At 39.8% G+C, this 26,158-nt stretch overlaps 1 protein-coding gene and 1 non-coding gene across 10 annotated transcripts in view; one reads left to right on the forward strand and one right to left on the reverse strand.

Annotated features, from left to right (window-relative positions):
• The window catches only part of ACAP2 (ArfGAP with coiled-coil, ankyrin repeat and PH domains 2), a 138,531-nt gene that overhangs the window by 10,484 nt on the left and 101,889 nt on the right, over positions 1 to 26,158 (reverse strand). For 2 of the 9 annotated variants that reach the window (XM_056121140.1, XM_056121138.1), the window contains 10 exons: positions 21,164 to 21,184; positions 17,662 to 17,713; positions 15,090 to 15,190; positions 14,191 to 14,296; positions 9,145 to 9,353; positions 7,998 to 8,067; positions 3,214 to 3,305; positions 1,445 to 1,629; positions 937 to 1,041; positions 458 to 550 (listed from right to left, as the gene is read on the reverse strand). In XM_056121140.1, coding sequence (XP_055977115.1) covers positions 458 to 550; positions 937 to 1,041; positions 1,445 to 1,629; positions 3,214 to 3,305; positions 7,998 to 8,067; positions 9,145 to 9,353; positions 14,191 to 14,296; positions 15,090 to 15,190; positions 17,662 to 17,713; positions 21,164 to 21,184 — 1,034 coding nt within the window. The remainder of the gene's footprint in view (positions 1 to 457; positions 551 to 936; positions 1,042 to 1,444; positions 1,630 to 3,213; positions 3,306 to 7,997; positions 8,068 to 9,144; positions 9,354 to 14,190; positions 14,297 to 15,089; positions 15,191 to 17,661; positions 17,714 to 21,163; positions 21,185 to 26,158) is intronic. The other 7 variants (XM_056121142.1, XM_056121141.1, XM_056121145.1 and 4 more) reach the window with 5 other exon arrangements.
• Positions 16,134 to 16,204, forward strand: TRNAG-GCC (transfer RNA glycine (anticodon GCC)). Its single transcript has one exon. It is a non-coding gene; the product is annotated as a tRNA-Gly (tRNA).

Raw genomic sequence — 26,158 nt, forward strand, 5'->3', positions numbered from 1 at the left:
TGCTTTGCACACGGCAGACCTGGGTTTGATCCCCAGTACCCCAGAAGGTTCCCCCCACTGCTAGGAGTGGCCCCAAAACCAAACCCCAAAATTTAAATAAACAAAACGACGAAAGAAACAAAACAGTTCACGAAATCTGACGACGGTTTGCTCCCCTCAGTCCTCCAACAGACCAAAATCACGGAAGTAATGAAATATGAAGTAAAGCACAGGTCAGAAGAAAAATCTCTGAAGGGAGGCGGCTGCTCGTCTCTTCTCTTTGCATGTAAGACAGCCATATGCAAAGACAAAAGATTAAGATGTAGAAGATCAAAACTTCTCCTGAGCTATCGGAAAGGCACTTTTAAAATATATCACCAGGCACTTTTCTTTAAGAATCTACTCAAGACTAGCCATCTACAAGGTGCATGCTTCAGCAAGCTACTGCCAACTGGCTTTGACTACTGCCCAAACTCACCGGGCTCATATAAACTGTTGGCTGACACTGTGGAGGGTAAAGATTCTCTTCCATCATCAGAACTCTGCTGGATTCCACTGTCATTACTTTTGACTGCGTTAAAGGAAAATCAGCTAGTTGATTAAAGTTCATGCCATTTAGAGTACAATCTCCCACAAACAATCATTTTGTTTAAATGATCTTTGATTGATTAATGTGAACGCAGTCACCACAATCAGAATACATTTAATGCAATTGAAATCATTTCAAACACAGTTTATGAAAATGTGAATCACAATGTCTGAAAATTAACTTATTTTCAGAGTTGCAACACATTTCATTACTCCCGTAATGTGTCAGAGGTAGCGAAGGGCTACCGTCAATGTATGATTGTTCAGTAGTGTGTCATTCTGAGACAATGGGCAACATCTAGAGAAATGGCCACACCGCACAATGACTACTGGCACGGACTCGGAATGCTGCACAAGAGTAGTACTTACTACTACGGAGTTTTGAAGAGGTATCAAAGTAGGAGAAGAGTGAATCTAGCTCATCAGGACAGAACAGAGACTCCCGCCTGGCCTCGTCGCTATTTACAGCAACCACTGGGGACATGCAAGTTAGCAAAGCACAAAGCAGGCCGTAAGAAGGGAAAAGGGCAGGAAAAAAAACATTACTGGGAAAAATTTAGAAGGAAAATAATGGGAAGGCTATTAGGATGTTAATCAGATACTTAGGGCTTTACGGCATGATAGATTTCAAATTCCCCTTTCCCCTTGCATTTTAAGAGGTTTTATTCCTTAGAATGTACACATTACCTAGAAATGTGAATTACCAAGCCAATTTTTAAACCTTTCTTTTAAAATTAGACATAAGCCTTTGCCCTAGAAAATACAGACAAAAACCAGGTTTTCAGTATTAATAACACCTACGATAACTACTGATTTAGATTTTAGGTGACATTAGCTTACAAAAATATTGCCGTATACAACAAATAAGCTACACTACCTGAGCTGAGGGAAGATGCTCTGAGGTGGTCCTCGGGCCCAAGTCTGGAAACGTTCAGTCTGTTTTCTTCACAGCTCTGGGACACAACCTTTTTCTCCTGCTCAGGAGGTGATGATGACAGCAAATATTCGTCCACAAATTTTCTCTCAACATATTTTGCTTTGATATATGCCTCTTTCTCCTGCCTGGTTCACATAAAAATGTCATAATGCTGGACTTATTTACTTGGCATTGCTAATACTCAAACAGAAATCATTTATTATCAATGCATGCAAGAAATTCACAAAATGTGGTTCTAGTTCACACTGAATTGGGAACGTTATGCAAAAAGTTCTCCTTCCAAATACTTAATGAACTGTGATTTCATATTTAAGTCAAATAATCAACTGAAAAAAAATCGTAAGTGAGACACACAGCTCAATGTTTCATTATATATATATGTATATATATATATATATATATATATTTTCCCCTTGTGCTTTATGAGTGAAAGACTACACCAAGAAACCCATATAAATCTATAGAACTCACTTTAATTTTACTTACTCCAAAAAAGAATATTGTGACTGAATTATCACTGTTGACAGCCATGAATTTTCATAAGATAATCACGTTAGAACAACAGAATATCCCAACTCAACTGGGATGGGGGGCATAGGAAAAGATGTCACATTTTATGCTTTGGATTTATGATACAATAATAAAATGTCAGATCAGATCTTTATCTTTTCTTAAATAATTTTTTTAAAATGCTGAGTTCTTTGGCTAAATCAAAAGGATACTTCAAGATTTGAAATAAAAGTACCTCGCGTTGTTAGCAAAAAGTAAGAATCTGGTTTAAGTGAGACTACTTTAAACAGCGGTCATGGTCACAGTTCTTCCGTTGTTCATCGATTTGTTCGAGCAGGCCCAGTAATGTCTCCATTGTGAGACTTGTTGTTACTGTGTTTGACATATTGAATACATCACAGGGAGCTTGCCAGGCTTTGCCGTGCTGGCGAGATACTCTCAGTAGCTTGCCAGGCTCTCCGAGAGGGGCGGAGGAATCGAATCCGGCTTGGCGGGGCTGGCTGAGCGCAAGGCAAACACTCTACCGCTGTGCTATCACTCCAGCCCGCTTTAAACAGCAATAACTTTAAAGTAGTAGAGATTATACATAATTTTCAGTCTAACATAAAATCTAACCTAAGAGTATGAGTGGTATAAATTAAATGCTAAAAATAAAATATCATGAAGACTGAAAAAACACACACCAAAAATGAACAATGTACCTTGAAGGCAATCTTAGCCAGTGTTCTACTAATAAGCTTTATGTATGGAAAATTCATGTATGGAAAGGATAATTTCAAACACGGCCATAGGCGTATTCCCACACTAGAAGTTCCCTTTCCACCTCTCATTCCTCACCATCATAATGTCAAAAGTGATTAACAAACAACTGCTGAGCCAAGTTAAATAATGTAAAACTATTTACTTAGGTAGAAGAAAGCTGATCTCTGGGGACACCAATGAACAGATGATTCTCTGATTTAATTGAACTGCTACAGCTTTTTACAGTTTTCGGTGGGGTCTTACCCTTCAAGATTCTGCCATCTGGAGTCTATAACTGATTATCTACCCAATAAAACATAATTATGTAATATATCCAAGAAAGAGCCACATTTTAACAGGAGCAACAATGAATTTTCTTAAAGTCTTACATACAAATCACTAAGAAATAAAATGCCGGTTATACTCCAGATGAGGTAGAAAAAAAGCAACTGAAATACCTTTGTCCTGGTTGTGGTTTCCTTATTCCCATCTTTTCCACTTTAGCTTCATAAACTCGATTTATAACATCATTTCCCAACTCACACATAAGCTATTTGAAAGACAAAAAAGAAAGGTAAGTTATTAGTTCCTAAAAATACTGTTTTTAAAGTCCTTCATGCAAGGCTAGCGAGTTCCTTGCATGTTCTTCAACTGACACCTGGCATAGAAATCGAGAGCAAAATGAGAAGAGGGCTGGAACCCTTACTGTGTCATCACTCTACCCTAGAAAATGACCACCAAGGAGAAGGCATCGCCACCCCACACCTTCTACTACTTTTCTATTCCTACTTTATAGCTGGCACAACACTACTGAGTGTTTCTGAGACCCTAGTAAATGAACCATAAAAAGGAAAAGAAGCTGCTTTAGGTCATGGAGGTGAAGTTTCAGATAATCCAGAACCAAAGCAAGTGATTGTCTCCTTATCCTGATACATGAATACTTCAAAATATTTTCGTTATAAGCTTCAGTCATATTTCTTTTCTTTTTTTGAGGGGGAGAAAGAGGGGAGGGGTGCAGCACCAGAAATCAAACCGAGGGTTCACATGTGCAAGTGCTCTATCACCAATCCACATGCCAGCATCATGTTCCCTTTACCATGGCACACAGGAATGCTGTCTGATAAAAATAAAATTTCAATCAAAATTTCTATTAAACCTATTGGGTACAGGGGCTGGAGCGATAGTACAGGGGGTAGGTCATTTGCCTTGCACGCAACAGACCTGAATTCGATTCCCAGCATCCCATACGGTTCCCTGAGCACCTCCAGGAGTAATTCCTGAGTGCATGAGCCAGGAGTAACTCCTGTGCATCTCTGGGTGTGACCCAAAAAGCAAGCACTGTAGCACTGTCCTCCTGTTGTTCATCAATTTGCTTGAGCGGGCCCAGTAACATCTCTACTGTGAGACTTGTTGTTACTATGTTTGGCATATAGAATAAGTCACGGGTAGCTTGCCAGGCTTTGCCGTGCAGACGAGATACTCTTGTTAGCTTGCCAGGCTCTCCGAGAGGGGTGAAGGAATTGAACCTGGCTCGGCCAGGCTGGCGGCTTGCAAGGCAAACGCCCTACCACTGTGCTATCCAAAAAGCAAAAAAACAACAACAATAACAAAAAAAAACCCTATTGGGTACATAACAATACAAAATGTTGACACAGAATTAATTTTCACCCCTCATCTTCCACACCTCCTCCTTAAAATTCATAACAACTAACAAATCTAAACAGCATTCTACATTAGGAGTCAACTTAACAAAATATATGATGTTTAACCTTATATAACTGAGAATCACCAGTTTACCTGGTGATTGAAATAAAACACAAACACTTCCAACCTCAAACTAATCCTCCTTGCCCTTGTTTCTACTGACCTTGGATATTAGTTTCATATTATCAATTTGCTCAAGCAGGCCCAGTAACATCTCCATCATGAGACTTGTTACTGTGTTTGGCATACTGAATACGTCACTGGAAGCTTGCCAAGCTCTGCTGTGCAGGCGAGATACTCTCGGTAGCTTGCGGGCTCTCTGAGAAGGGTGGAGGAATCGAACTCGGGTTGGCCATGTTGTCTGCATGCAAACGCTTACCCGCTGTGCTATTATGTTTTTTTTATATTCCATGAATGAGTGCAATCATTCTATGTCTGTTCTCCTTCTAACTCATTTGCCTCAAATGCTGGGGGAGACGGCAATTGGGATAGAGAAGAGACCATTATGACAAAGACAGTTGGAAACGATTGCTCTGAATAGGAACTGTGTGCTGAAAGTAGGTAAAAGAACAAGGATGATAACCGATCAGTATCTGTGTTGCAGACCATAGTTCCCAGAAGGAGGAAGGGAGGGAGGGAGGGAGGCAGGGAGGGAGGGAGGGAAGGAAGGAGGGAGGGAGGGAAAAAGAAGCAAAGAAAGGGAGAGTGAGGGGGGAAAGAGGGAGAGTGATCAAGAAAGGGAGGGAAGGGGTGGCGGGAGGGAAACTCGGGTCATTGGTGGTAGGAAATGGACATTGGTAGACGGATGGGTGCTGGATCATTGTATGACTGAAACCTGATCATGAACAGCTTTCTAATGGTATATCTCACAGTGACTCCATTAAAAAAAAAAAGGCTTTGCACTGTATAAATTCAACGCAATCCCTATTAGGATACCCATGACATTCTTCAAAGAATTGGAGCAAACACTCCTGAAATTCATATGGAACAATAAGCCCCCACGAATAGCTAAAGCAATTCTTGGGAAAAAGAAAATGGGAGGAATCAACCTCCCTAACTTCAAACTCTACTACAAGGCAGTAATAATTAAAACAGCACGGTACTGGAACAAAGGCAGAGCTGTAGACCAATGGAACAGGGTTGAATATACTGACGTCCCTCCCCCCCCCCCCCCCAAGTATACGAGCATCTAATCTTCAATAAGGGGGCAAGAAAAGTGAAGTGGAGCAGGGAAAGCCTCTTTAACAAATTATGCTGGCAAAACTGGACAGCTATATGCAAAAAAATGGGCTCAGATCTCTGCCTAACTCCATGTACAAAAGTAAGATCTAAGTGGATTAAAGACCTCAACATCAGAACGGAATCTATAAGATACATTGAGGAAAATGTTGGCAAAATCCTTCATGACATAGAAGCTAATAGTGTCTTCAAAGATGTCACACCGCTGGCCAATCAAGTGAAAACAGAGATAGATAAATGGGACTATCTTAAACTAAGAAGCTTCTGCACCTCAAAAGAAACAGTGACTAAAATACAAAGACAGTCAACTGAATGGGAAAGGATATTCACCAACTACACATCTGATAAGGGGTTAATTTCAAGGATATACAAAATACTGGTTCAACTCCACAAAAAGAAAACATTCAACCCCATCAAAAAATGGGGAGATGAAATGAATAGAAACTTTGACAAAGAAGAAATCCGAAAGGCTAAAAGACACATGAGAAAATGTTCCACATCATTAATCATCAGGGAGATGCAGATCAAAACCACAATGAGGTATCACCTCACACCACAGAGACAGGCCCAGATCCACAAGAACAAAAGCAACCGGTGCTGGCGCGGATGTGGTGAGAAAGGGACACTCCTTCACTGTTGGTGGGAATGCCGACTGGTTCAGCCCTTCTGGAAAACAGTATGGATGATTCTCAAAAAACTAGAAATTGTGCTCCCATTTGACCCAGCAATACCACTCCTGGGAATATATCCCAGAGAGGCAAAAAACTATAGCCGAAGTGACATCTGCAATTGTCTGTTTATTGGAGCACTCTTTACAATAGCCAGAATCTGGAAAAAACCTGAGTGCCCGAGAACAGATGACTGGTTGAAGAAACTCTGGCACATTTACACAATGGAGTACTATGTAGTTGTTAGAAAAGACGAAGTCATGAAGTTTACATACAAGTGGTACTACATGGAAAGTATCATGTTAAGTGAAATGACTCAGAAAGAAAGGGATAGACATAAAAAGATTGCATTCATCTGGGGAACATAAGGTAACAAAATAGGAAACTAACACCCAAGTATAGCAGAGATTAGTACCAGGAATTTTACTCAATGACCCGGAGGACAACCACACATGTCAGGGAAAGGGGGAGCTCAGAAAGAGAAGGGAACACCAAATAAAGGGTGTTGGGAGGATCCGCCCATGATGGGAGAGCATGCTGAGGGTAGACTGTCGACCAAGCATGATTGCCACTCAGTGCCTCTTTTGCCAACCATGGCACTCAAAAGGAGAGAGAGGGAAATGCCCTGCCACAGAGGCAGGGTGGGATAGGGGCTGGGGGGGAGGGGATGCTGGGATCCGAGGTGGTGGGAAATGTGCACTGGTGGAGGGATGGGTGTTTGATCATTGTATAATCGAAACCCAAGCACAAAAATGTGTAAGTCTACAACTGTACCTCATGGTGCCTCACTACTAAAAAATAAATAAATATAAAATAAAGGCTTTAAAAAAACATAAACACATTAGAACATACTCCATTATACTCCATACAGAAACAAATATAGAATACAGTACAAACTTTAGTAAATGCATTTTTTACAACATGTTAATGAAATGGTGAGAATTAAAGACAGCATATTGTTCATTGTTATGAATTTTATGAATCTTATTAGAAATCTAGCTGTGATCTAATTCTAATTTTTATGGACATGGATCCTTTTATGGATGTAGTAGGGGAAGTCTTAACTTGGTAACTGCTTTCCAGACAAGAGTAAATGTGCAATGCTAGAATATTCCACATAGCCGCATGCTAGGCCAATCATTGTGAGGCTTACTATAGGACTCATTTTTTAGCAAACATCAATATAATCAGAAGAGATTAATTTAAGGAACAGAACCTAAAATACTGCAGAAAACATAAGAATTTAGGAACACTAATTTCCTTATAAAGTCAACTGATTTAGGGACCACTGAGAAAGTTCACGGGGCTGATCATACCTTGCATGTGAAGGGGGGGTTCAATCCACAGATCACAGGGTCCCCTGATAACTGGAGGGAGCAATCCCCAGGCACCAAGCTGGGAATAGACTCTGGGTGCCACTAGGTATGACCCAACCACCGTGTCCCCCGCCCCCCAAAAAGTGAGAGGGCTACACAAACTTAGCAATTTTGAAAGCATCACCCTTAGATATGTATCAAATCACTTTAGTTCACTGTGAGCACTGAACAACTCACACATTTGTAAACCAAGTACATAAAACCCTAACTTTGCTGTGGAAATATAAAGTATTTTGAAACCATTATTTAATTTACCTTTAGCAGTTCTGGCTCCCAGGTGTCTAAAGTTAATGACCGCACTTTGGAAAAATGAACTCCAAGACTCCTAAGCAGAGGAAAAAAAGGGTTACATTAATAGATAGAACTATAAAGTAACTGTTCTATTGGTACTTATATATTCCATGTATACTGATACAAGTCATTTTTCTCTTAATATAACGAATTTAGTACCTAATATAGCTTTCAAATATACCTGTAAATAGGGACCTATGTTCTGGTTAATGAGTGCTGTAACTCTAAAATAGTTTACAGGGAGCTAGAGAGACAATATAGCGGGTAGGACACGTGCCTTATACATAGGCAACCTGGGTTCAATCCCTGGCACCCAATAAGGTCCCCCAAGCACCACCAGGAGTGGTTCTTGAGCACACAGCCAGGAGTAAGGCCTGAGCATAGCTGGGAGTGGCCCCCCCAACCCCAAATAATTAAAGTGCTTTACAAAACCAGAATTTCAACACTACAAAAAAAAAAAAAACCAACTTACAAACTGGCAGTTTAACCAGGCAAGTGGGTAAGATCCTCTAACCCAGGGCTTCTTAAACTCTTTCTACTGGGACCCCTTTTTGCCCAGGAAACTTTCAGGTAACCCTAGGTATGCAGAAATATAGAGAGGTGCTCAAAACAAAAAACACTTGCTGATAATAAATCATAAGGAAATCTATTTTATGTCAACAGCAAAGTGTGTGTGTGTGTGTGTGTGTGTGTGTGTATGTGTGGTGGGGGGTGGATGGGGCTCCCAAGCAATACTCAGGGGCCCAGAGCTACCTCAAATGATACTCAGAAGACTGGGAGTGAGGCTGAGAGCTGGTCCGCTGAGATGCTGCACCCAGCCCCATGGTGGCTCAGCGCTCATGGGCACCAGGACTATCTCTGGCTACGCACAGCTACATGGCACTGAGGAATCAACAAGGGCTGGGCGGTGCTTGGCTAATCTCTACGCCACCTCCGTATCCTCCTTTAAAACAAAATTTGTAGATTTCTCCTAACCGCCACATTCAGTTAGGTAACCCCACGCTGCACAGCTGCAGCCCAGAGTTTAGGGAGCGAAGTCCTAACCCAGACACGTAGTAATTCACGCCAAGAGTTCATCCCAACACAGCCTTTCCCTCTCGCAGGTACCCACCGATGAATCCCGGAGCACTCAATGCACAGGGTGATGCCCAGGTTGATGCTAGCCCACCGCGGGTCGGCCAGACCACAGTCACAGCAGCTGGCATTGCCAGGGATGCACTGGACTCGCTGCAGTGCGCTTTCGCCTTTCAATAATTTGTCTTTTGACTCATTTCCAGAATCTAGGCTTCCTGTGGATGGAGATGACTTCTTATCCAGCTTCTAAAAGAATTAAAAAAAAATTTTTTTTTTAATGTCGTAATACTATGCTGCATGCTACAGGCACCAAACTCAAGCTTCTCCTTAAAGAAGTGAGAGCCCACTGTGAACGGAAGCCAGGCCCTGTTCAAGGCCTTAAACCTGGAACAGCCGTCAGTGTTCAATGATCCTCAGAACCGAGAATATCCTCGATGAAGCTGCCTCCATCCTTTGGGTTTTAGTTTTGTGAGTGAAGAGAAACTATTAAAAACCTTAAAAATCATGCATATTTATATTGTGTGCATATACATGTACATACATAACATATATGTGTATGTATAAATAAACACAACTTATGTACAAGCAGGAGGGCAAAGACAAGGAGATACTACTTAAACACGTAAAATGAGAGACAAAGGAAGAAGAAACAAGATTATAAAACTCAAGAATGTAGCACTGCACTGTCCTCCTGTTGTTCATCGATTTGCTCAAGCGGGCACCAGTAGTGTCTCACAACAAACTGGGAGGCTTGTTGATACTGTTTTTGGCATACTGAATACGTCACAGGTAGCTTGCCAGGCTTTGCCGTGCAGGCGAGATACTCTCAGTAGTTTGCCGGGCCCTCTGAAAGGGGCGGAGGAATCGAACCCAGGTCAGCTGCATGCAAGGTAAACGCCCTAGGCTATCACTCGAGCCCATATATTATCACATACATTTAAATTTTTAAGAAACTGCTTTCCTGTGCCTTCTCCCGTGCCTGCACCAGTGCAGCTGCACGCTCACCCTAGGGCATCTACCGTCTCAGAGGTCAGCCCACACCTTCCCTCTTCTCACTCTCGAGGCACAAAGGAACACATCGTTGTGCTCTACGGACATTGCCACGTTTCTCATTTGCCTTTAGGCTTCTCCCTTTCTGCTAAGTCCTGCTACTCTACTCCTCAGCTTATTTTTGTTTGGACACGTTCTATTTTTTCACTCAATCTTTCTTGTTAGCGCCCCCTGAGGTGCTGGTCAGGCCCTTGACCCACCCAGAGGAACTGCAGCCTTAGCCATCCTGGCAGCAGGCCCACAGCCACAGTCCCGCCTGCAGTGACAACCTTGGCCCTCCTGTGTGACCCAGCTGCCACAGCACACCAGGCTTTATCTTCAAGTCGGGACATCAGGTGCCTGTTTTCCCTCTGCCGCTGTACTTGCTGTGTCTGGTAGGAGCAGGGGAGGCCTGGCCCTGTGTCCATTGGAACAGCTGTCTCCCAGAGTGAGCCCTGTCCGCCCCCCTCTCACAGCAGCCAGTCCCATGGCCTGAAGTCAGAGGCCAAGCCCATGAACTGTGACCCTGTGTCAGTGTCCAGGGACCAGCGCCTGTGAGCCTGGGCTAGAGCCTGCGCTGCTCATCACCTGTGGGGTTCAGGTGCACATGTCAGAGTCACACACGAGTCGGTTCTTGCACGCATTTAAGAAACCCTCAGAAGGGGTCAAGGCGATAGTGCAGTGGGTAGGGTGCTTGCTTTGCACGTGGCCAATGGATTTAGGCAATTATTCCATATAGTTTCCTGAGTGCAGAGCTGGGAGTAAACCTTGAGCACTGCCAGGGGTGACTCCTCTCCGCCAAATAGAATTCCTCAACAGACTTCTGTGGCTGCCAGCTATCTCCTGAGTCACAGAACCAGCCTGGTAACTGCACAGGAACACTGCATCGCTGCTCAGTTGTCTGGTACCCAGAGCTGTACCCTTAGCTTCCCAAGGAAATAGGAAGAATGAAAAGAATCAAGAAACCCATCTCTGTGGATGGGAATGAGGCCCAGAGAGCCCTCACGACTTCAGGATTAGACCCTGGCTGAGTGGGACTTCAGAGCTACAGTATTTGAGGGTCAGTGAACTGAGGAAATCACTGGGGGGGGGGATTAATTAATCCAAAACTCAAAAATAAAATAACTAATTTGATACCAAGTTTTCCCAAGGTATACAATGAAATGCAAGCCAGCTGTTTCAATTCATGCAAGTGAGGACCTGGAATTGGTCTGGCCTTTTACTAAAGAATTCTATGATCACCCTTACGGAGGGGATCAGCAACAGAAGGGCTAAAACCTCAGAGGCTAGTAGAAAACTAGGAATAAAAGCAAAGTGGGAAATAAACAAAAAGATGTTTACATGTACAGCAAAATCTCAATCAATTTATGAACAAATAGAAAGAAGCAGCTGGGGAACCCTAAGCAAGTAAAGATAGGTCTTAAACATTTCCGGTTAAAAAAACACTTAAACCATATGCTCTTCAACACCTGCTCTTCTCCCAGGAACACGCATCTCCCTTGCTTTCTATGTTTCTTTGCTTACTTATTTCCACTCTGAAAAAGCCTGTGTCCTCTCCTGAACACACACTATTTGTTCTCTCTGTTCCCTCATATCCTTCTCCATAAGTTTCAATAAAAACTGCCTTTCTTCACCAAACAACCAAAAACACTCAAACCTTCAGATTTAGTCAGGAATATAGCACAAAATCTTTACAAATCTAATTTTGGCCTCTGCCTTGCCCTTCCTGAAAATTCAATTAGCAGTCAGGGGTGAGGGGAGGTGAGGTGAGGTGAGGTGAGGTGAGATGAGGTGAGATGAGGTAAGGCGAGGTGAGGTGAGGCGAGGTGAGGCCCAGTAGGCAGTGTAAGGATATCATAAAGAGCAAGAACTGAGCTGGGTGAGGCTCAGGGCCTCACACGAGAGAGACCTGTGCAGGCTTCTGGATCCAGGGTAAGAAGACAGAGGGAGGCCACCCAGATGGCATGGATAGGGCACCTGGGTTGGTGGGGGGAGTTGCCAAAACCTGAGGCAGTAAGAGGGTAAGGTAACAGATGTGTGTTATGTTTTAGTCCCTGGGGAGGAAAAGTACAGAGTCGAGGGACGGGATCTTCCTGAAAGGCGGTGGATACCGGTGTAAATGAGCATATACTATACATATACATATACACTGAGATGCCCGGCAAGTAAGCTCACAGCCATTCCCTGACCCCAAAAAGCATGAGACAGGTGGGTGAGTCTACTTTGCAGAATCATGCTGGCTAAAGCTTTGACTCTGCTGGTTCTTCAATAAATGGTCCAAACGTGGCAAAGCTCCCAAAGACAGTCTCCCCACAAGGTTCTTGGAGTATTCATGGAGGTTTTTAGTTCTTTTTTTGTTGTCAGGTACAGATTACCAAAGGGGGGGGGGGGGGAGAGAGAGAGAGAGAGAGAGAGAGAGAGCCTCTAGCATGATGGCTCTAAGCATTGCCAGCAAGGAAGAAGTACCTGGGAAGCTTTTTATTGGTGGGGAGGGGAAATTATTTTAATTTGGGTTTTTTTTTTTTTTTTTTGCATCCAGCAGCGCTCAGGGCTTATTCCTGGCTCTGCACTCAGGAATCACTCCTGGTGGGCCCGGGGCACCATGCGGGATGCTGGGGGCCAGACCTGACTCTGCCACATGCAAGGCAAACACCTTACCTACTGTATCCTGGGAAGCTTTTTAAAGTAATACCCAGGTCCCAATGATACCTAGGCCGTTCAGTTGTACCAGAAACCGTACTAGAAACCAACCTCAGCACTGGGATTTGTTTTAAGCGCCCAGAATTACAAAATGCGCAGTCGAGGCTGAGAAGTGTAGCTCTAACACTGTGCTTGTGGAAAAAGAGCATGCTTACATGTAGAAACACTCTGTGTTTATACAAAAAGAAAGTAAACAATAGGAAACTCTTGTCAATTAAATATGTGCTAGCCAAATGGAAATATTCAACAGAAGGCTCAGAAGATGAAGTGGGAATGAGGTTCAGAAGATTAGCCCAGAGTCCCCAAAATGGCTGGAGCTAACTGCTAATCCGGCCCTGGTTCAGTTCCCAGCATCCTGTGGCCTGGTGAGCAGCACTTGGTGAATTCCTGGTGGCCCAAAAACTAATGGGGAATGCCCTGTCCTAGAAAAAAAAAAATTTTTTTTTCAGCTAATCTTCCAGGAAAAAGTCTTCCAGAAAATAAAAGTAAAACCCAACAACAAAAAAAGAAGACCAGTCCAGAAATTTCACAAAAAGAAAACAAGAAAACGGGTCGTTTGAATAGCAAGGCTATTATAAATTCTTAAGGAGGAGCAGGGAGATAGTTCGACAGATGTGGGTTTGACATCTTGCACTACAGGGTCCCCAAGCACTGGGTCCAGAATAGTTCCCAGGTATCACCAATTGTGCCCAACCTCCACAACAAAAGAAAGAAAAATAGTTAATTAAATCAAATTCTTAAGGATTGTTCACAATAAAAGAATTCAATACCAAGCCGAATGATCAAACATTCATGACAATAGATACTTTTAGACATTACATAAATTCATAAATTCCCTGCTTTCAGAAGCTCCCAGAGAAAATGACTGTTTCATTTCTCAAGACTTACTCATGATCTTGCTCAAATAGTTTATAAACTCTTGTGAACTGAAAGCCAGACTCTTCCTCAAGATTCTACATTAAGCATAACATTTCCAAGAAGAAAATCTAGCTTTCCCTTTCCCCATCCCCTTATTCACCAGTTTTAATGGTGTACTATTCATATTTGTTAATTACAATAACACAACATTTGAGGGGAAAATAGATCAGGTATCCTGATGTGCTTCCAAACACGTCAATCCAAAAAATTCATTCAAATATTTAATATAACATACATACAACTATTTCAATAAAACTACAGGCAAAAGCAAAATAAATAAGATAAACTAAATCTATATTTTAAAAATAAAATCCATTTCCTAAGAAATAAACCCTTTCCATAAGCACAATTTTTTTTCTTTTCATAAGCACAATTTTATAAGCAGACAACGGAGTAAGCCAAGTGAAACTCTTCTGCCTTCAAGGCTGTTACTCACCTCTGATTCATCTCCCTTCTCTCTATAAGCAGTAGCGATACTGGTCTGAACAGCCTTAATCCAGGCCTGGCGCAACTTTTCAGAATCTGCTTGAAGCATACAACTTCTAAAAGAAAATAACAGCCTTCTCTGAGACACCAATTAACCAAAAAAAAAGAAAAAAAAAAGGATAATAATGAACCAAAGAGCCAGACATCACTGGGTGAGTCCCTGCTTGCGTGTGGGCCCCTCGAGCACTCACTGGGAGCAAAATCTCCAAGTATAGGGCCTCTGCTCACTGTAGGTAATCACACACACACACACACACACACACACACACACATCGGTAACAATAATGGTTATTTTAATTCATATTTTCAATCTAATGGTATAATTAAAATAATATTTTTCCAAATGATGTATTTCATCAAGAAATCAAGGTAGTAATAAAATGTAACTGCCTACTGAAAGCAAGTTATCTGTGGAAAAACAAACTTTAGGGGAGAGAGGAGAGCTCAATGGACCGAGCATAGGCACTGCATGGAGGAGGTCCCGGTGCAATCATTGGAAAAACATGGTCCCTCCTCAGGTGTGCCTTCCAAACCAAAACTTGACATTCCTCTCATAAAGATAAATGTTTTCTTTTCCTATTAAGAGGAATGTAAAGTGACAGTGATCAAGGAAACTGATCTGATACGTGGCTTTAGTCCATCACCACGACAGCTTGGACAAGGCCACATCCATCATTTTTACATTATGATATGACTATGATACTGAATAAAAGTTACATAAGTAACTGACAGCCATACTGGAATAATAACCAGAAAAATTAAAAAAAAAAACACCCTTTCCCTCACAGGAACAAATAAGCAAAGGTGAAACCCACATCTTCCTCTCGAGAGTTCTTCAGAACCACTCACTTTGTTGGCGAGACGACCTCAAAGCAAAAGCGCCGCTCGACATCCTCACAGTGCTTCACGGTGCAGAGCCGGAGATCCTCCACCACCACGGTGGGGTTGTCCTGGAACATGACACAAAACGCCCATGTACACAGATCAAGCTAGGCTTTTTGTTTTGCTTTTTGGGTCACACCCGGAGATGCCTGGCTCTCTGCACTTAGGAATCACTCCTGGTGGTGCTCGGGGGATCATGGGATGGTGGGAATCGAACCCGGGTCAGCCGCTTGCAAGGCAAACGCCCTACCCGCTGTACTATTGCTCTAACCCCTAGACTTTTTATTTTTTTTAAACCGTAGGAGTACTGCTATTTATTCAGTCATTGATTAAGCTGATTGAGTTGGGCATGAACTCCACACTACTTTTTTAAATTCAGAATGTTATTTTATTTTTTATTTATTTTTTTATTTTTTTACTGAATCACCGTGAGATACAGTTACAAAGCTTTCCTGTTTCAGTCATACAATGATCCATCACCCAACTCTCCACCAGTGCACATCTTCCACCACCAATGTCCCCAGTATCGCCCCCCTTGTACACTCCCCCTGCCTCTATGGCAGACAATCTCCCCCATACTCTCTTTTGTATTGTCAAGCTAGACTTTAAATACGAACATACTTAAAAATCATTTCTGAGTAGTCGGGGGGAAAAAAGGTCCATTATTTCAAGAGTAAAGTGAACATCTAAAATATACAACTGGATATATCAATCACAAAAGCTAAGTAAAGACCATGGCCAACAGACCAGCGGTTCTTTTTTCTAACAGTTGTGTGTGAGCTGGAGGTGCTGGAGGCTCATTCCAGGTGGTGAGGAGGGGACCACGCCACACAGGGTATCAACACTGGGTCTTCCCCACGCAAAGAAGCAAGGACTCAGCCCTTTGGCTCTCTCTCCAGCCCCTTAAGTCACATGGAATCTCAACATGCCGTTCTAGGGAGTAAAACCTCACCTTTTTATAATAGAGGGGTCAGAAAGACAAATGTATATAAGTCATATTAACAAACTTGAGCATTGGTGGTTCAGTGGTAGAATTCTCGCCTGCCACGCGGGAGGCCCGGGTTCGTTTCCCGGCCAATGCAACAAGTGTTTTGGCTGGAGCGATAGCACAGCGGGTAGGGCGTTCGCCTTACATGCGGCCCACATGGCCGACCCGAGTTCGATTCCTCCACCCCTCTCGGAGAGCCCGGCAAGCTACCGAGAGTATCTTGCCCGCACGGCAGAGCCTGGCAAGCCACCCGTGATGTATTCAATATGCCAGACACAGTAACAACAAAGTCTCCAATGGAGACGTTACTGGGCCCGCTCGAGCAAATCGACGATCAACGGGAGGGCCTTTACTTTACTTTACTTTACTTAACAAACTTAGAGGTTTCTATTATTTCTATTGTTTCTTTTGGGGGGTCACGTCTGGCAGTACTCAGGGCTTACTTACTCCTGGCTCTGTGCTCTGGGGACCATAAGCGGTTTCTACCCAGGTCAGGCCGCCTCACCCGCTGTACTAGGTCTCCCACCCACAGGGAATATTTCTTAAAAAGAAACAGCCCCCTTTAACTTGACCCCAGAGTAAAGGAGAGGGAAATAAGCTAGAGGAGAGGAGCAAGAAGAAGATGGACAGGAAGTAACTGGGGTGGGGTGGGGGGCAGGAGGCAAAGGCTGTAGAGCCAGACCACAGCCAACAACACTGAACACAAGAGAGCCAAACTACAACAACCAAACTTCACAAAGTGCCTGTCAAGGAGGCAGTTGGGGATTCTGGTGGTGGGATCAATGCTGGAACACTGTCTACCTAAACCTCAACTATGACTAACTTGATAAATCACAGAGGCTTAAGAAATCATTATTTTTTTAAAAAAAAAAGCATCCCCCCTTTTCAGTCTCAAAATTATTACTATAGAATATAACAGTGTCATTCCTCTCACACAGTTAGACAAAGGGAAAAAGAAATAAAAGAAGCTGAGAACACAAGAAATGCATCTCAAAGTCAGGAACTTTGGCTCTCTGGTTCAAGGCATAAGGGGCCAGGGAGATGGCTCAGAGGTTAGAGCTCAAGCTCTGCATGGAGGATGCCAGGCTACACAGTGTGGCAGGTGTCCTAGTGTGCTGGAACAGAACTGAGTACCATGCCATGGGGTGGGGGGGGGGGTAGAGGGGATGTTGGCAAAAGACAAATGCCAGGGTTAAAAAAAATAAAGAATTTAAAACACAAAATCTCGGTGTGTGTTATGCGTGGGTGGAGTCCTTCTTTTTGTCGGGGGTAGGGGGAAAATCCAGGGGTGCCCGGGGGTCACATGGTGCTGAGAATAGAATCCAGGGTTCCCGTAAGCAAAGTATGATCTCCTTGGCCTGGAAAGCACTATGCATTCAAGGACCAAATAATGATGTTTTCCATTCCTAAGTCCTCTTAAATGAGCGCAAAAATAAAATTACTAAACTCTAACTTTGCACATATGAGCATTTATAAACTCTAACAGCAAGACGGAGAACTCAAGTAAGAGACTCACTGGGCTTTCAAGAAGTTATTTAATAAAAGACCTACCTTAAACTTTTTCTGGTAAACCAACTGATTGTTCTGTATTGAAAACCAGCGTCTAAATAAATACAAAAATAGATAAAAAGTTTTCACAAATATAATTTATCTCAGTTATTGTTTGAAATATTTGGAAAAGCACTAGAAAATCAATTTATCGCAATTATGTTTTTTGAGAAGTATGTTGTTTTATTTTGCTTTATATAAATGGATGCCAGTAAAATTACTACTGAAGGAAAATAACATGTATTTTCAAACCATAGATTAGGAAAATAAAATACAATTATATCTTGATTATTTTATGCCAGAAATTTATATCTCAACAAATGTCAACATCCTTTATGCTACCACCAAATGATAATTGTTTTAAAGTAGAAATTTAGTTTGAGGTTCCTCAAACATAATAAAAGTTTTTCAGCAAAATAATTACTTGTAGTATAAAGATAGATGTATAATGTAAAAAGACTAGCCATTTTGTATATGGTAAAACATTGAAATGAATGGTGCTTTATTTTCAACCCTTCCACAGATAATTCAGCAAGCATTTGATTTATTAAGCAAAACAAAAAATCATTTTTTATAATTGATATCAAACAAGCATTAATCGTCAATTAAGTAGGCCTTACTGTCACAGAAGATACTTTAGAGCAGAAAATCAAAGATATTACTAAAAATAATTCACTCAACTATTTATATTGTTCCACTCATTAAAAATCATCAGGTAAATAATTTATTTGCATCCGTCTTTATTGGAAAAGACTATGTATGGCTTATTCATTAATTCAAATTTATTAAAAAGAGTAAAATGACCTAATGACTTATTTAAAAAAACCAAACAAAAAAAAAAAACCAAACAGCCAAAAGCCATTCATAAAAGGAAGCAAATATTCTCATCAAGCCAGGAAAGGGAAAACAACATTTACGTCATTGTTTTAGAATTAGTTTCATGTCAGATGATTTCTTTTTAAACATTAGTTATTAATCTATTAGCAGACAGAGATTCTACCTTTTCATTGATAACAAATAAAAGCATGAGAAATTTTATTTAGACATATTTAGAATTTCTGTTTCTAAAAATTAACTCTCCAAAAGCTGAGAAAATAATTAGAAGATGCTTTTTCTATGTTTATTCTAGAAAGATTGTTAGGTTTTTCTTACTATTTAACAAGGTATTGACTTTTCCTATTAAAATAGTTTTGTTAAATAAGCATCTAGATAAAACCGTGTGGGTTGCCTCCAAATGCTAATCATCAAGAGGCAGGCTGGAAAAGGAAGAACTTCCAGGTTTCTTTGCTTTGGGACACAGAGTTGGTTAGAAATGTTAAATGAAGTACCTACAAACAAAATGGTGCAGCCCTGCCACATCGGATGACATGCAATGGAAACAATCTCAGATATGAATAAAAGGTGACTTAAAAAAATCAATTGAAGTAAAATAAACTATGTATTTTTAAATTCTTATGTTTTATAGCATACTGATAGACATAATTTGATGAAAACTCTGAAATGTCATCGTTTTTATTGAATTTTATAGAATTTTATTGTGTCATGGAAAAATAACCATATAGTCATATAAACTTTCCATACTTTTGAAGTCTTAAATTTTTTTATTTACTTTGAATTATTGCATCTGGAGATGATAGCCTCTAAGAATAATAAAATACTAGGAGACGCGCGGGTTTTTTTGTGAGATCATTTCCTTTGGTTATTTACTTTAATGCTCACATTAGTGAGGGGATCCATACCCCACAGTGCTCAGGGGCCATTCCTGGCTTGGTGCTTGGAAGCCACTCCCAGGGGTGCTCAGAGGTCACCCCCAGAGGTGCTCAGAGGTCACTTGCATAGGGGCTTGAGGACCATGTGGTAACAGGGACTGAACTTGGGTCTCCCACATGCAAAGCTTAATCCTTTGAGCTAACTTCCTGGTCTTAGCTCTCGCCAGCACCATCTATCGGTCATCTATCTGTGCCATCCGTTTGCTACTAAGTGCCAGCCTCCATCTGGGCCATCCATCTACTTCTAGGGTCACTTTCTCATACCCATGTTTGTATACTCTAAAAAGACACAAAAAATTCATCGAAATTGGACTCCATCTCCTAAGACCGATAAAAGCAAATAGTGTATCCTAGGCAGAAAAATTATTTCAATTAGTAAAATTTTTGTGTCTTAATAACAGTCATCTCCTCTGCCATTAAAATATAATAAAGAACTAATTAGGCTCAATTTAGATTGATCAAGATTCCAATCAAGTCAGAATATTTTTTTGCATCTATAGAATATTGTGGTTATCATTAACAATTCTAATGAAAGCTCAAATGGGGGGCAGAGGTGTGCATCAGTCGTCAAGTGCACGTCTCGCATGCAGGAGACTGGGGTTCCATCCCCACAACACCACCCTCCACCCCAAAAAAGAGAAAAAACGAGCTTATAAATTACTGAATTACAAAAACATTTATAAGTTTAAGCTCAAGTTACCTACAGTTTTAAGATACTCATGAAGTGAAATCAAATCAAAAGGGGCAAACTCAGAAAAGCACTGAGCAGACAACATGGTCTGTAACACACAAAAACTCATAAAATCAAAATAGAAATGTTCACTGATGCATGAAAAATTCACTGATGCATTAAGAAAATCAAGGTATCACTTTATATCTCAAATTGAATTCAACAAAATATAATTAGATAAAAAAAATCAAGTTAAAATAATATTAACATTTTCACAGCAGTAAGAGCTTCCAGATGGCAAAATGGGGGAATATATAAAATGAGACACCAAGTACCTTTACCAAGCTTGATCGCTAATCTTAGAACAGCACTTGAAATCAAGAACAAGGGTGAAAGCCAAAACGTCTAAGTCTTGGATGGATGTAGCTCAGTAGAAGACCACTAGCCTTGAATGTGGGAGGCCCAGCCAGCATCTAGCCAGCACCACAGAACCAAACTTCTAAACCCATAGAAAATCCATAAAAGTTTTATCACTAAAATGAAAAACATTTGATGGATAAGTTCACATATTCAGATAGGTGCCAAGTAAGTGTATCTTTAAAAAAATAAGCACCTGAACATGCATGCTCTTTCATATAAAATTCAATTTAATTATTTTCTGAGGGGGAAAAAAAGAGAAAAATGAGGAAACAAACAAAACCCCTAGGAACTGACAATGTTTTTACTTTCAACATATCTAATGTAGTTACTACCACAGGGACTAATTCTTAGTTACTATTTAAATTTTATGAAAAGCTTATGCTAATTGGTCTAAATATTTCCTGGGTAGCTAAGCATATTAAATGGGGTTTTCCCCCTAAATTAAAACAAATTGAAGAGAGAGGCAATGAAAAGGTATAATTTCATTTTTCCAATAAGAGGCGTATATTTTCTTTGCAATTTAAAACTTGAGACTTTATATCCATTGCAAGTAATCCAACTGAAATTCAGGTTAATTATGAGCTTTCTCGTGCCAAAGAGGAAATTGAAATAAGGCAAGGGTAAAGGGAAGGAAGCCATTTGGTACCTGATATGATCGGGCTTTTTCCTGTCATGTGAAAAAATGGGGCAGGATTAAAACATAAGGGAAAGGTGGTAAAAGAATGAAAACGCAAATGTGCAAAATAAGCAAAGGACTAGCATGATATGAAAATAAAGCAAGAATTAAAGAAACGAGCTTAAAGCTGACAACCTAAAGTCAAAAATATGGTGCGCTTTGTTCACATATTATACACATACGCATTTTTACAATTAATTCCAATTCTTATGTATCCGAATTCTTTTTAAACATAAAGAATTTCAGATACACAGTATAGACAATTTCAGTGGTACTTAGTTTACTTGGGAATATCTCCACTGTCATTTTCTGTATTGATACTCAACAGATATTAAACTTAGTATTTTTTCCTCATCTTAATAAACTGTTCCTGAAAATTTAAGTTGATATATTTAAGTTTACATATATTTAAGTTCCTAAAAGTTTAAGTTGAGACAAAAGAAAACATTTTCTACAGAGAATGAAATCATTAGTTAGTGCCAAGAATTATCAAACATTATCAGTCAAATAAACCTTAGGCTCACCCACTTTTCATCAAACGACAGAAACTCTATGGTCAGACAAAAGTTGAGTTTCTCTGTAAACTATATCAACATTTTTTATCATCTAAAACAAAAAGTCAATAAAACAAAAGTTTCTATCTACACAGAGAATTTTAAGAAACTATATAATGCACCTTTGTTTCTGGCTGTTTTTCTACTTCAACGATGACTAAGCAAAGCTTGTAACTGATTCAGCTTATTGGTTTTGCTTATTACTAAATAGCTTATTATTATTATTATTACTACTGCTGTTGCTGCTGCTACTACTACTACTACTACGACGACACTACTACTACTACTACTACTACTACTACTACTACTACTAAAAAGCCTATTGGTCTTGCTTATTGACAGGTTCTATTATTATTTACTTATTTTTCTAGATCATTCATCTTTTCTAACTTTTCATAAAAAGAGAAAGACTGGTACTAGTAATCCATCTAGCAATGATTTGAGCTTGACATGAAGCTGCCACTTTGAGAAAATGACTTTATATAGAAGATTATTTTGGCAGTTCTCACAGGTCCTCAGAAAAATACATAAGATTATAGATGCATGAAAAATCCCAAGATATCACAAACCTAAACTCTGCAACCTATCAGAAACAAGCTTAACAATCCACCTCAAGATATAAAACTTTGCAGTTCTCATGTGTAACATAAATATGATCGATATCCATCATTAAATTTAGGGGTTAGAATGATGTTAGGTTTGAAAACTATGTTATGAAGCCTAGTCTCCGTTTTAAAACTACATAGTTTAAAAAATTCTCTAGGCACAGTAGCACTTCCCTCCAGAAGGGAGTCTTTATTCTGTTTTCCTTGTTCTTAAAGGTGGTTTTAGAAGAGAATAAATTGTTGTGTATCAACAGTACAGTGTTACCACACCACACCCACCCCCAAAGTGCCACCAGTTCATTGAACCTTTCAGCCTACTGAGACATTCCTCGGTAACCTCATTTCTGTGGTCCAAGTCTTAGGGTTTGCTTTCACTGGGCACTGCCTCAGAAAAGAGGTCGTTTTTAGAAAAAGTCGATTTCAAAATATATTATATGCCACTTTTCCAAACATGCCATTACATGATTGGTACTTTCTACATGATTGGTGTCTACAAGGAAAATTATTTCTCCCAAAGTAAACCATAATCTATAAAAATCTTTAAGCAGTGAGCAGAAAAAAAAATCACTGTATAAATATCTGGATTCCTGGGCCTTTTAAAGTTAAGGAACAAATATTACAAATACAGCCTTAAGCAGAGGCCAGAAGAATTGATGAAGTCAAGCTGGATTGAGAACTTTATTACAGGAGGAGAATAGATTCAAAATAGATCAAAAGGAAATTGGCTCCTAGTATTTTTGAAGATTGGATGTCAAAAAACTTTATATAATATTGGTACATTCCAATGTTTTTAGTTTTGTTTTTTGTCTTCGGGGCCACACTCAGTGTGCTACAGGTTTATTCTGGTGGTGTTCAGGGGACCATGTGTTGTGCTGGGGATCGAATCAGTCTGGCTGCGTGCAAGGCAAGTGCCTTCTACCTACTGTACTACTGCTCTGACCCCACATCCCAGCTTCTCCTCACTGAGGGACCAGGGCACTCAACCTGCTGAGTATACCCCAGCACTGCGTCATCTTCTCCCATGAGCTGCTGGAAGAAGCTCCTGATCACTGCTGAGTGTGGCCCAAAAGACCAGCAAAAAATTTCCCAATTTTTGAAAACTAAAGAAAAATTTAAATAGCACTGACTAGATGACTCGTTCTTATTCCTTTTATAGTTACTGGCCTTATGGGCTAAAAAAATAAAATTAAGACCTTTTTTAGAGTTTCAATTTTTTTGTGAAGAGTTCTGATTTACTATGTTGTTTTTGTTGTTGCTGTGGTTGTGTTGTTTTGGACCATGCACAGCTGTTTCAGGGCCAACTCTCAGCACAACTCTCAGGGTCATTCTAAGAGTGCTCTCGGAGGCCCGATGATGCCAGGGAGTAAACTGCGGGCTCCATCCCTTTGAGCTGTTTCCCCTGCCCTCTGTGAAGGGTCTACGTGACGTTTAGACGTCATACTAGTTTTCTGGTTTGGGTTTTTGTTTTAGACTTTCCAAGTGTACTCAGGAGGCCCAGGGCCCCTCTGACCTGGCCACTCGGGCTGGCAGTTCAGTGTGAGGGCCCAAAGGTGAGGCTGCTTGGGTCCTGCAGTGACAGGGACCTCCAAGGCCTCCAGGCCTGCAGCTGGCAAAGCAGAGCGGGGTTGTGTGGTGCCAGGGGCTGAACCAGGGCCAGACATACGCAAAGCAGCCGCCCTCATGCTGCCTCTCTGGCACTACCTCTCTAGCCCCTTCTACATTCCTTTCGAATCAGATTTCTACTAGTGTTGTCATCAAAATGTTCTTTAAAGGTATATAAACATGAAATTACTTGGTCATATTTCCCCCCCACCCAATAATACAAAAAGACTAGAAGGCTATTTTTAAGCTGTTTGAAAACCACTGATGAAGATGGGAACCCACTAAGATTTCATATGTGCAAAGTGTGTTCTCTACCACTAACATTCCCAAAAACTTTTTAAAAAAAAATTGAAGTTGCATTTCATCAATACACTTTTTTTTAAATTTTTGCAGCAATTTTTTTTCAAATGTCAAGATTTGTGCCTCAGTTTTGTCACAGACCAGCTGTGTGTCCTTGAAAAAGCAACCATCTGTGCTTCTATTTCTTGACGAAAATTAAGGTCTTGAACAACAATATTTGACTCTATCAATAACTGTCAATCTTTTATGTATAGACAGCTGCTCAGTTAAAAAACAGCCTTATTTCCAAAGGCATTTATACTTGTAAATGATAGGCAATATATCTACAACTGAGTACCTACTTGTTTATTCAGTACATTTAAATATCTATGCCAATTAATAAAATTTGTGAAATAATAAAGGGAGAAGGTTCGTGCTTAAATCAGTATTAATTCCCTTCTATTGCCCTACATGGCAATGCAAGTTTCCACTAACACTTACTGTGCTTCATTTTGAAGTCTGAGATCATTTCTTACTGGAGTAGTCCATGGAAGTTCATTTCATATCTTCTTAAGATAATGGCATAGTTTTTATAAATTTATTGTATATTCACTGTTAAACTTTTAAGTAGGTTGTTTTGAAATCTGAAGGTTAAAATTCAATTCTAATGTTACCTCATGAAACCATATTAGCTGAGAAATCTTTATTATAAAAATCTGACAATCACTATTTTTAATTTTAACTTTCTACTCTGACCACAAAAATTTGCCAAGAAGGCTTAAAGTACTATTTTATCAATTTTTACACGTTAGAAATATAATTTAATTTTTAATTATTCAATTTAATATTAAAATTTAATATAAACTTATAAAATTAAAGTCAGAAACATTATTTCTAATCAGATCATATTAACCGGTTCTTCCATATTCAAATATTTTTTAATTTCTATACAATTCAAATAAGTTTAATATCAAGAATCAAATTCTCTCAAATTTATTTTCAAGGGGAAAATTATTTCAAATAAAATGCAACAAGCACCATTTAAGCATCTGGTAGTAACAAATGTTAGGGAAGTGTTCAATAAATTACTGACATTTAAAAATATCAATGTGTTTTCTAGAAATCAAAATGAATGCACAGGAATCCATTTCAATATATTGAATATTTAGTTTCCAAAGAAATTAATAAAAATTTAAACTAAACTAAACTTACCAAGTAAATTCTGTTTATTTTGTTAATGTCTATGTTTAAAAAGAAAACAATCTTCACTAACATTAATTGATACACATCTTGTTCAAGTAGCAAATGAAATATATATAATCAACAGTAAATCAACTGACTAGAAACCAATACTACTCTATTTTATTATTAAATTATATTTTTCCTGAAAAAAAAAGATAGGTATCCTGAAATAAGATTAATCCCTGTTTATTAGAAGAATAATCCTGAAACAACCCAAACTTTTTGTATGAGTTAATGTTTGAAATTGTCTCTTTATTATAGTGCATGGGAAGGTAATATTACATATATATTCACATTTACTGTATAGTACCTATACAAAGCAATTCAACAAAACAAAATTCAAATGTTTTGTTAACACTAAAAGTTTGTAATAAAGGAATAACAGCTACCAAACATACTTTACGTATAAAAGCAATCCCATTTTCTAAAATTCCTGGTCAAAGTGACTAGAAAAATCAAGGTGACAGCTTAGAGATTCATAAAACTTAGCAATATGTAGACAGCAGATAAGGGAGGAACCCCAAGGGGGAAACTGCTCACTTGTCCTAATCATCCAAAATATTCAAATATGTGGTTTGTAACCAAATCTAATTCATAACAAAAATAGAGGCAACACATTCAGTTTATTATAATCAATTTCTATGGATCAAGCATAAAAATTCTCCTTATTACATGGGGGTTAA

Source organism: Sorex fumeus, unplaced genomic scaffold (genome assembly GCF_029834395.1).
Source record: "Sorex fumeus unplaced genomic scaffold, SorFum_2.1 ptg000044l, whole genome shotgun sequence".
Lineage (NCBI taxonomy): Eukaryota > Metazoa > Chordata > Mammalia > Eulipotyphla > Soricidae > Sorex > Sorex fumeus.